The sequence below is a fragment of the Pelodiscus sinensis genome, chromosome 24 (genome assembly GCF_049634645.1).
Source record: "Pelodiscus sinensis isolate JC-2024 chromosome 24, ASM4963464v1, whole genome shotgun sequence".
Lineage (NCBI taxonomy): Eukaryota > Metazoa > Chordata > Testudines > Trionychidae > Pelodiscus > Pelodiscus sinensis.
In genome coordinates, this window is record NC_134734.1 from 11,866,692 (window position 1) to 11,878,988 (window position 12,297).

General features: G+C 50.0%; 1 protein-coding gene across 1 annotated transcript in view; it reads right to left on the reverse strand.

The window, feature by feature from the left end:
* The window catches only part of LOC102459980 (uncharacterized), a 63,611-nt gene that overhangs the window by 32,637 nt on the left and 18,677 nt on the right, over positions 1 to 12,297 (reverse strand). Inside the window, 3 exon segments of the mRNA XM_075908297.1 lie at positions 3,859 to 4,055; positions 9,953 to 10,045; positions 10,048 to 11,403. Coding sequence (XP_075764412.1) covers positions 3,859 to 4,055; positions 9,953 to 10,045; positions 10,048 to 11,403 — 1,646 coding nt within the window.

A 12,297-nucleotide genomic window follows, 5' to 3' on the forward strand; every position in this document is an offset into this window, starting at 1 on the left:
CCCCAGGCGTCCCCAAGTCAGCCGCTGCTGAAACTGACCAGCACTGACTACAGGAAGCCCGAGGCAGAGTTGCTCTGCCCTGGGCTTCCTGGAATCAGCTGCTGATCAGTTTCAGCAGCAGCTGACTTGGGGACACCTGGGGTTCTTAAGTTGAATCTGTATGTAAGTCGGAACTGGTGTCCAGATTCAGCCTTTTGAAACTGATCAGCGGCTGATTCCAGGAAGCCTGGGGCAGAGCAACTCTGCCTCGGGCTTCCTGTAGTCAGCCGCTGGTCAGTTTCAGCAGCGGCTGAATCTGGACGCCAGTTCCAATTTACATACAGATTCAACTTAAGAACAAACCTACAGTCCCTATCTTGTACGTAACCCGGGGACTGCCTGTAGAGAAAAATGGACATTTGCAGAGATTTTATTTCCATGGTCAAGAATTTGAGGAAAGAGCTAAATCTGAGATTTTGTTAGTATTTTATAATTCAAGAGAGAGTATAATTCTGGGAGTATATTCAATTAGTAACACAGATTGAACCTCTCTAATCTAGAACTCTCTCATCCAGAAACATCTGTCGTTCAAAATGATTTTAGTGAGCCGGAACTCCACTTTTCATGGGTGCAGCCAAGTTTCCCGCAGTCCCATAAAGTTTGTTTACAGCCACCAGTCTGACCTCTTAGTGTTCTGTGCTTTTATTTAGCTCTAATTTACCCCTAAATGTCCTCTAACAGCACAGTAAGCAGCAGAAGTGTTGCTAATGCTGTTAGACAATATTGAACTCCTGTGGTACAGAAAATTCTCTCATTCAGAACCCGTCAGGTCCTGAGGGTTCCGGATTAGAGATGTTCAACCTGTAGAGAGCTAGAGAGAAAGTGGAGCAAAAATTTAGGGTATTTTATATCCATCTTTGAGATCTGCAGCAAAAAGCAGGGAACAAATGATATATTTAATAAGAGAGGGAAAATGCCAAGATTTGAGAGGATTTAATATTGATATGAAATAAAAAGGAGTAAGGGAGAACGTTGGAAGCAATTTTTATGAATGAACAATGCACAGATAGTGATGGTTTCCCACCACCACCGACCCTGTGCCTATGGACAGCCAGCTTCTCCCTTCCCTGTCTGTTGGTGGCAAGGAACAGCTGCCTTATTCCCATTCTGAATGACTCTAGTGTTGGAAAAGCTGCTCTCTGATGTAACTTGGTACCAGAAGCAGTTACTGATGCATGGTTCTTATTTGAAGACTTGTCCTAATTTGCTACCTCCTACTTTTCCCATCTTCTGGTACCCAGGTAGCAAATTGTAACCAATGACACCTGTCACAAGTTGCTACCTTTCACTGTGTCCAGCTCTATGGGTTGCATTCAGCCCATGGGTCCTACTTGGGCCATCAGTGGGCTATCAGTGTTTTCTGTGTGCTTATGCAGCCACCCAGAAGAGATTCAAATGCCACCCAGGTGATTAGCCGGGTGCCCACAGTTAAGTTTTTTTGTTTCTACTGGTGGTGCACATTCGCACATGCCTCGGTGCACATAAAACTTTATTCCGGATGAAAAAAATCCGCACACAGATTAGAGGGAACATTGCTGACTACACTACTTTTCTTCTACTTGCAACAAAGGGGGGTTAAAGAGAAAAACTTGACAGTGGGTGTGGGACGGGAGCAGAAATAACCCGGCCTGGTGTACATATGTATCTCTTAATATTGTGAAGTCATTTAAGCATCATTTGTTCTGCAGCTTCATTTACTGTGCTAACAATGGAACATCCAGACATTGCTATTTCTGCCTAACAGTATGTGTACACTGCAGAGGGTTTTTTGGAAAAATGGCCGTTTTTCTGAAAAAACTTCAGTTACATCACACTGCAATTGTATTCTTTCAAAAAAAAATCAAAAGAACAGAGGTTTTTCTGACATTGGTAAACCTCTTTTTATGAGGAAGAAACCTTTTTCTGAAAGAGCTCTTTCAGAAAAAGGCGTGTATGGACAGGGAAGAGGGAGTTCTTTCGCAAGAAAAGGAGAGGGGAAAAAGTGCCCTGGTGGCCATTCCATCCATAGTAATCACAGCTTAAATGCAAGATACCATCCATTCAGTGTGGACGCGCTTTCAAAAAAGCAAATCGCTTTTTCGATGTGCTTTTGCAGTGTGGACACTCTCTTTCAGAAGAAGTTTTTTTTTGGAAGATCTCTTCTTTCTGAAAGAAGACTGCAGTCTAGACATAGCCCAAGTGAGCTGTGGGTTTGATTCATTTTAGAAACACACAAGCCATTGCTAAAACTATTGGCAACAACTTACTTATATTTTCTGAGAGTATTTGTTCTTAACAAATAGCACGGCGACATGTATCTGCGCAGTAATAAACGAAAATGATCAAGTGAGAAGAAGAATTCAGGGAATTCTAGCAGCAAATAAGACAAACTTGTGAACTGGTATGCAGTGTTCCCTGAGAGCTGTGCACTTGTGCTCCTGCTCAGGAGAAATCCAAATACAGTACCTCCCAGCTGATTAGCTGAGTGCCCACAGCTGGGTTTGTGTTTCTACTGGAGGGGCACATTTTCACATGCCTGGGTGGAAAACATCTGCACAGGGATGGAAAAGATTAGAGGGAACATTGGCTGGGACTCTCTGTAGTCAGACACAGATGGATAAGGGATTCTTTTATTTCTGAGGGGAGGTCTGTAAAATCTTGCACTAAATCAAGTCTCTTGCAGCACTTGCTGTACCTTACATCAGACAGAGGAGCTGCAGTGACTAACCAGGGGTGGGGTTGCATCCAGCCCCCAAATTGCCTGGATCCAGTCCCCAAGTCTTGGGGGTTCCCCCCAACATTAGGGAGCTGATGCTGGCATTCCAGCCCTGCAGCCAGCCCATAGTCTCCCCCACAGGGCTGTAGTGGCCAGCTGCCTGCTGCAGCGGGAGGAAACCCCTAGCGCTGTGGGTCAGAGTCAGGCAAGCCAGGTGAGGATCCAACCCATGGGTGTGAGAGGAAGCAGCTCCTGCCCCCATTCCTGCCCAGACCCCCACCCCCAGCCTGTTCCTGCAGCCTCTCCCCCCAACTTCCCCCCCCATTCCTACAGGCCCCCTGCTGCCCCATCCCACACCCCAAGCCTGCTTCCTGGCAGCCTCCCCTTCTACACACTGAACCCCTCATTTCTGACCCCACCCCAGAGTCTAGCCCCCCCCCCCCCCCCCGAAATCTAATAGCTCAGCCCTCCCCAGGCTCTGGTGTTGGCACTGCATCGCCCCTGGGGTTTCACTCCGGCTCCGCCCTGGGCTCCACGGACCAATTTCTGCCCCCGAGCTGCCCCCCTTTAACCCGCGTACTAAGCAAGGGGCAAACTCTGGTGCCACGTGCGGGCAGGGAAGGGCAGCGGCTCCAGCAGAGGTGACCGAGCAGGCTCGGGGCGGCTCCTCTCCTGCAAGGGCAGCGACCCCCACCCCGGACAAGGACAAAGCTGCAGCTACAAGGCTAGGAACTGCCCCCCCCCCCCCCGGGAAGGGATTGTGCGTGGGCAGCTGAGACCCGAGAGAGCCACGGGGGCAATTCCCCCCCCATCACCTGGCTGCAGACCGTGCAACACCCCCAGCTCCCTCCCCCCCTCGCTTCACCCCACTGGGCCCCCCCCAGTCTCTGCCGCCCCCGGGATCCCCGCAGAGCCGGGCTGCAGCGCCCCGGTGGCTCAGGCAGCGAGTCACTTTCGCACCAGGCCCCGGCTGGAGAAAGTCGGGCTGGGCTGGGCACGGAGGGGTTAACGCGGGGCGCTGCCGGGTCCATCACGCAGGGTTTACAGGCTGGGCCCCGCCCCCGCCCATTGTTCCGGGGCTTTGTTCTCCGGGACCCTCCCCCGCGCCCCGGCCCGGCTCTTACCGGCGCGCAGGAGCCGAGGCGCAGCCGCCGCAGGGGGCGAGGGAAGCGCTTGTGCAGCTCCAGCCTGCGGCCGCCGCCCCCACCTCGGCCCGGGGCCTGCGGGGAGAGAACCCGGGCGTCCGGGCACCTTGCGGGCGTGACGCGGCTGGGGGTGGCCTGCTGCCTTCGCCGTAGCGGCAGCGGATTGGTCCGTTCGCCTGCACGGCAAATCCCAGCCCCCAGCGAGCGCCCCCCAACCACGCCAGCTGCACCCCAGCGCTGCCTTTCGGGAACCCCCTTAGCCCAACAGACCCGCTCCCCTCCCCCAGCCAGGCGAGAACCCAGGAGATCCGGCTCCCGTAACCTACCAGCCCCCACTCGCCTCCCAGAGACAGGGACAGAACCCAGGAGTCCTGCTCCCAGCCTAATACCGTCCCCTGCACTAACCACTAGACCTCGCTTCCCTCCCACAGCTGGGTTGAGAACCCAGGTGTCCTGCCTCCCTTCCCCCTCGTCCCCAGCTCTAACCACTAGATCCCACTTCCCACCTAGTGCTGGGGCCCACACCTTGAAGCTGCTGACCAGTGACTAGATGGGGCTATTTGCTCACAGACAAGGCACCTCCTCTGCAGGGAGCTAGGACTCCTGGGTCTTAGTGCCTGGGGGCAGGCTCTTGCCAAAGAGCACTGGAAAAGGGCTGAGCAATGGATCCAGGCACCAGCCCACAGGGGATGCTCAGACATCCATAGGACAGTTTGGGGCAATTGCATAGGCGTGTGCAGCTCAGTTCATTAGGGTGTGCACCCAAATAATCTTTTTAAAATGTACTCTCTGACCCCCATTAGCCACACCCCTGACCCCCATTAGCCACGCCTGTGGAGGTAATACTTTCAGGGCAAAATGGACACATGACCAGAAATAAAAGGTATCATGTGACACCCCCCAAGGACTTTTCCCACCATCCTCCTACCAACAGGGATTAGTTTGGCCCTCACCAAACCCCCCTCATGCAACTATCCCGCGATTGCATTAACCCAATGTGTGTGACATTAACTCGGAGGAAGAGAGGCTGGGGGAAGTGTTCCCTCTAAGAGTTTCCTCCCATGAGCACAATAAATTTTGTGTTGTGCACCAGTACTGAGTTTGTGGCTCGTTTGGATGTGCCACCGTGGCACCCAAGTTATTAATAGTTATCTTATAAACCTTTACCTTTTCCCTCTGCTGCCCTGTCTCCTCCCCTTGCTCCATCAGCTCCCCTGGTGCCTGCTGCCTCCCCCAACCCCTCATGCACCTCTGCTGTCCTGACTCCTGCCCTTCTCACTGCCCTCAGCCTTCCTGAGACCTGCCCCCCCTCCACCAGCCCTTCTCTCCCCCCTGTGCCCACTCCTCCATTAGCCCCACTCTGATCATGTGAGCTACCCCTCCTCATCCCCTCTCCTAACACCTCCCTCTACACACCTGCCCTGCCTCTCTCCTCTGGTGCTGGTCCCTCCCCTGCAGGTGTCTGCCCTTCTGCTTCACCCCCAGAATCCCCTGGCACCTGCACCTTCCCTTAGCCCTGCACCCTCCTGGTGCCTCCCCCTTCCCTCACTGCCCCTGCCCCCTTTGCCCTCGTTTTCCCTGATGCCCACCCCCTCACCACCCTCTGCCCCTGTTCCCCTCATGCCCCTGTGCCCTCACACATGCCTTGCTCCACCCCTGCCTTCCTCATGCCCACCTCTTCTTTCAAGCCTTCTCCCAGCACCTCCCATTCTCCCCTCTAGCCCCCAAAGCCTTTCCTCTCTCCTCTCCCAGCATTATCCTGTCCCCCCCCTCACTGACACCTCCCCTCCTGCTCTTTTCCTCATTATCTGCACTTGGCCCCCTGGCATTTGTCTCTCTCCTCCACCCTGTCCCTTGGTGCCTTCTTCTTTCTTCTCCTGATCTGCCCCCCTCCCCTCAGCACAAGCCCTGCCAGCACACCAGCACCCTCCAGCCTTGCTCCCCCAGAGCAGGATGCTCCAAACCTAGCTGCTCTCCACGCATCAGGACCGCCCCCAGGGCATGCTGCACAGATCAGCAGAGAGGGGCTGGTGGCGAGCAGCGGGTGTGAAGGAGAAACCCTGGGTCTGCTGTCTGCAGGCTCAGGCAGTGTCAGTGTCGCAGGGGGAGGATCAATGGGCACAGACTCTGCAGATTCATGTAGCAAATTCCACTTGTGTCCCATGTTCTTGCTTGACCACCTAATGCCACAGGCTGGATGCTCGTTGCATTCAAGCTGAGCGCCTGCTGTTTTCCAGGACAGACTGACACTCCATCCGGCCCTACCCCCTCAGCTCCTCAGCACTTCCTGTCCTGCCAGCCCACACTCTGACAACCCCACAATCTTCATGCTGCTCCACCTGTTCTCAGCCCCAAGTCATAGCTAGCTCTGGGCTGGGACTACCACTGTTTATACAGGGACCCCTCTAGTGCTGCTCTGGGGTGAGTACTGGTATCTCTACTGAGTCACATCAGGGTGTTATGTGATTGGAGACTTCCTTTGGCCCAGTAGTCACCAATGTTCCCTCTAATCTTTTAATATAAAAATATATAGAGAGAGAGAGCGCTATACCTGTCTCATAGAACTGGAAGGGACCTTAAGAGGTCATTGAGTTGAGTCCAGTCCCCATGGCAGGACCAAGTACCATCCTTTGCTCCAGATCCCTAAATGGCCCCCCTCAAGCATTGAACTTGTAACCCTGGGTTTAGCAGGCCCATGCTCAAACCACTGAGCTATCCCTCCCCCCAACCTGGACATTTTTTCCATCAAAGTGCAAAATACATTTTTATGTGCACCGAGGCCTGTGCAAATGTGCACCACCAGTAGAAACAACCCTAGCCATGGGTGCTCTGCTAATCAGCTAGGCAGCATCTGAGTCTCTCCAGAGCGGCTGGGTGTGAGTCTATAAAGAAATGCAGAGAAAAGTGAAGCCAGAAACACAGCAGAAGAGTCTGGAGGAGCCAGAATAGGGGCTGCAGCCTGGTGCATTCTAGATAGGCATGTGCCAGGGTCTCGCTCATGCAACAAAAAGGGCAGCTGTTGAACTGCCCCAAATATATGCCGGTGCTCACAGCTCCATGAAGGAGCTGCCCACTGACATCCCTGTTGTGGGTGATTTATAAAACTCCATTTTGCTGGGATGTGATAATGTCTGTAAGGGTATGTCTACACTTGCACCCTCTTTCGAGAGGGATGCAAATGCAGCTGAGTGAAATTACAGATGAAGTGCAGATTTGAATTTCCCAAGCTTCATTTGCATATTTGTGTTATGGTGCTATTTTGAAATAACAAATGCTGTGTAGACACAGGTATTTTGAAAAAAAACCCTTCTTCCGAAATAACTGCTAAACTTCGTTGTAGAGGAATAAGGGTTATTTTGGAAGAAGGGGTTTCTTTCAAAATTACCACATCTACACAGAGTTTGTTATTTCAAAATAGCTCTGTTTCAAAATAGCACCATAACACGACTATGCAAATGAAGCACGGGAAATTCAAATCTGCGCTTCATTTGCAATTTTGCTCAGCTGCATTTGCATCCCTCTCTCAAAAGAGGGTGCACGTGTAGACATACCCTCAGACTTGATTTTGTATGCATACGATTCCATTTTGAACGGTGCTTGAAAATAGCAGCAGGGGTCAGCTAGATCAATCTGGCTGCAACCGGATTTTGCCTCCGCAAGCACTTTACCTCAGGAATTGTCAATCATGTGAACTTTTGCTTCACTGAACTGATAAAAGCTCTACACCTGCCAATCAATTGGGGTATGTCTACACTTGTACTCTATTTCAAAATAGGGATACAAATGAAAACCTTCGAAATTGCAAATGAAGCCAGGATTTAAATATTCTGCACTTTATTTGCATAATTGCATTATGGCGCTATTTCAAAATAGCACTATTTCGAAATGAAACGCACTGTGTAGCCGCGTTATTTCGAGAGAAAACCCTTCTTTCAAAATAACCCTTATTCCTCATAAAATGAGGTTTAAGTTATTTCGAGAGAAGGATTTTCTCTCAAAATAATGTGACTACACGGTGTATTTTATTTCCAAATAGTGCTATTTCAAAATAGCACCATAACGTGATTATGTGGGGGGCTGAAGTTCACCCGCGCTGCTTTCTCAGCTTCTGTCCCCTTTATCCACTGAACAAGGGGGCTCTCATGGCCAAAGGGAGCTCTGGAGTTTCCAGCTCCGCAAGGGTGGAATTTTGGGAGGTTACGGGGCAAGAGTAGAACTTTGGGAGTGCAGGGGAGGGCATCAGCCATGTGTGCTGGGATGTGGCTTGCTTTTGATCCTGGTCCCCAGATGCTAAGGGAGCGAGGGGATAGTGCTTGCATCGCATGCATGTCTCTCACACACCAGCTAGGCATGAGAAGGCATGTACAACATGCAAGTACTTTCCCCACACTCCCTTAGCTTCCAGAGAACGGGATCAAAAACAAGGTGCATCCTGGTATGCATGGCTGCTGCCCTCTCCCCTTCCCCCCATGCTCTGGGAGAGGGGGTGAAGAAAAGGAAAAGAAAAGTAAGGATTGTCCCCACTGCAGTAGGCTCAATCTTTACTTTTAAAAACTTCCCACAGACCCACTGGAGTGCTCTCATGGAGCCCCAGAGGTCCGCAGACCACAGGTTGGGAACCACTGGAAGAGGTTATTATTTGACAGGGACATAGCGTAGAACAGATCTTGTTAGCTCAGAAAACAGGAACATTAAATACAGTCAATTTTGGGGGAAGCCCAAAGCAAGGGCTCTGGTCCTTCCCCTGAGTTCCAAGACACCAAAGACCAACTCACTTCCAGCTGGCTGGCCTCTGAAATGTCTGTTACCAAATAGTGTCACCTGGTTGCATGCCCCTCCTGAGTCTCAGCTTATGTACAGGCAGCTGGAGCCCCTTCACCTGCCCTGAGGGTCTCAGCAAATCACACACCCTTGTTTCCACCATCTAAACACTGGTGCAATAAACAGAGAAACAGGCACACACAGCATTCATGAAAACAGTAAATCTCACATACAACAAAACAATGTTATATTGTTGTACTTTTTCACAATGTGAGCTGAGAGTGAAGGTTTTTCCACACTCAGAGCATATATTAATGAGTCCTGTGATGCTTTAAAGACTAACACATTTATTAGGGCATAAGCATTTGTGGGCTGTAGCTTACTTTGTCAGGTGCATGAGGTGAAAGAATTAGATGGCAAGGATATATACACAGAGATGGGAGTGTTACATCAGTGCTAATTAGGCTAATTCAATCCATGTGGATGTGGCCCACTTCCAACAGTGATAAGGTAAGAATACATTCCCAGTCCCTATTCAGACCCATTACAATATAAAATTTACACATGAATCCCAGCTAAGCAGTTTCACACTATAGAATGGTTTTGAAGTTTTTTTGCTCAAGTATGGTAATTTTCAAGTCTATAACTGTGTGTCCAGAGAGGTTAAAGTGCTCCCCTATTGGTTTTTGTACGTTAGCATTCATGATACCTTATCTGTGTCCATTTATTCTTTTGTGTAGACAGTCCAGTTTGTCCAATGTACATGGCAGAGAGGCATTGCTGGCACATGATGGCATATAATCATACTAGAAGATTTACCTGGTATTACTCAGGTTCTTTAGGGCAGAGGGCTGGTATGTGCAGGAGTCAGGGCATGGGGTGGGAGTGGCTGCTCCCTTGGGCCTGCCCCAGTCAGTAGGGACTGTGCTGCCCAGCCAGCGGCTGCACTGGGTTGACTGCAGCCATGCTGCTCAGCTGGTGGCTGCTCCATGGCTCTCAGGGAAGCGGAGATGCACTTACTTCCTGACACCCCCACGGCCATTCTGGAGTATAACTGTCCCCTATGCTTGCGGTCCCCCTGTGGTCATTCTGGAGTGTAACTATCCTTGCTATCACAGCCCTCCCTTTCTGTTTCATGAGAAACAATCACATTCCATGCACATCCCATTGTTCTGTCACAACCAAACCCGGACCTTGTTTAGTTATGATAAGTAGCATACCAAATTTGATGATCCAAGCTCTTACTGTTTAGGAGTTCTTGAATAAACAGATTCACAGATACCATAAATTCTCTAATATACATTAATAGAGCATATATTGGGTCTCTCTCTTGTGTGGATTCTCTGATGTACAGTGAGATCTGAGCTGAGTGAAAAGCTCCCCATACTAATAGCATTCATAGTGCTTCACCTGAATGGATTTTTTTATGTACAATGAGATGTGAGCTGCGAATAAAGCTTTTCCCACACTCACAACATACATAAGGTCTCTCTCCTGTGTGGATTCTCTCATGCGTAGTAAGATCTGAGCTGTGCATGAAGGTTTTCCCACACTCACAGCATTCATAGGGTCTCTCCCCCAAGTGGATTTTCTCATGTCTAATAAGCTGAGAGCTGCAATTGAAGGATTTCCCACACTCACAGCATTTGTAGGGCCGCTCCCCTGTGTGGATTCTCTGATGCTGAATAAGGTTTGAACTGGAAATGAAGCTTTTCCCACACTCACCACATTCATAGGGTCTCTCTCCTGTGTGGATTCTCTCATGCCTAATAAGGTCTGAGCTCCTAGTGAAGCTTTTCCCACACCAACAACACTGAAAGGGCCGCTCCCCTGTGTGGATTCTCTCATGTGTAGTAAGATCTGAGCTGAGAGTGAAGGTTTTCCCACACTCACAGCATTCAAAAGGTCTCTCTCCTGTGTGGATTCTCTCATGTCTAATGAGCTCTGAGCTGCAATTGAAGGCTTTCCCACACTCACAGCATTTGTAGGGCCGCTCCCCTGTGTGGATTCTCTGATGCTGAATAAGGTTTGAACTGGCAATGAAACTTTTCCCACACTCACAGCATTTATAGGGTCTCTCTCCTGTGTGAATTCTCTCATGTCTAATAAGGGATGAGCTCCTAGTGAATTTTTTCCCACATTGAGAGCACTGAAAGGGCCTCTCCCCTGTGTGGATTCTCTCATGTGTAGAAAGATCTGAGCTGAGTGTGAAGGTTTTCCCACACTCATGGCATTCATATGGTCTCTCTCCTGTGTGGATTCTCTCATGTCTTGTAAGCTGTGAGCTGCAACTGAAGGTTTTTCTACATTCACAGCATTCATAGGGCCTCTCCCCTGTGTGGATTCTCTGATGTCGAGTGAGATGTGAACTGCGATTGAAGGTTTTCCCACACTCACAGCATGTATAGGGTCTCTCCCCTGTGTGGATTCTATGATGTCGAATAAGGGCTGAGCAGTCACTGAAGTTTTTCCCACAGTCAGTGCATGTATACTTCCTCTTTCCTCTGAGAATATTCTGCTGTCCTGTAGTTTTTTTCAGGTCCTTGTGACTTCCCCGACAGTAAATAAATGCACTCAATTTTTCCATTGGTTTGTTTCCCTGCTCTCTCTCTGCTCTATGCTGAACCTCACAAATTTCTCCCTGCTTCTGACTCCTGCACATATTTCTTTTGGATATTTTTGATAATACTCCATATGGTTCCATGTGCTCAGCTCCTTCCTGTTCAGAATTCTGCTCCTCTTTCTCACTCACCATCGTGTCACCTATAGCAACAGAGAGAGAAACTTCAAACAGGTATGTAAAAGGGAAGACCAAAACAAAATATATGCTGGAAAGATGTAAAAAAAAAACCAACAACTGAAATCCCCTAAACTCTTCTCCAAAATGGGAGAGAGGAGATGATCAATTTGGCCTTGATATCCCATCCAAATTCTCAGACAGGAGAAAGTTACTGCAATGTGAGAGTTAGGATCTGTATAAAATCATGCGCTGTATCTGCCCAACCCTAATGATACTACAACTGTTAGGGTATGTCTACACTACAGCACTAATTCGAAATAACTTAGTTCGCATTAGTTAATTCGAACTAAGCTAATTCGAACTAGTGCATCTAGACCTAAAAACTAGTTCAAATTAGCATTTTGCTAATTTGAACTAGCATGTCCACATTGAGTGGACCCTGAACCGAAGTTAAGGCTGGCTGGAATAGGTGCCGGCAGGACATCAGGTTAGGACTTAGAGCGTGGAGCTGCTGCCTCAGGCTAGCCAAGGGCTGTGCTTAAAGGGACCCAACCCGCACCCCGGACAGACAGTTCTCAGGGTTCCCCGCTTGCTGGTCTACCTCGCTGAGGGACAGCAACGCATTTGTGTTTCGGAGTACTCTGCTTGCCCTCACCCGGGGTACCATGGCACTCTGCAACATGGAACCAGACCTGCCCCCGGGGACTCTGCTGCATCTCGTGGACACATTGCTGGCAGCCTGGCTGCACTCTCTGCAGGCTGCCATCCAGGAGGACCATCGAGGCGATGTCAGGATCCAGGGGGCCCTATGGGAGAGCTTCCACCCTGAGGAGTGCTAACAGTCTCCCCGGTCTGCCCCACCGGGGGCTCATGCCCTATTCCTCCCTCTCCTCCTTCCAGTTCCCTAGCCCCCCTTC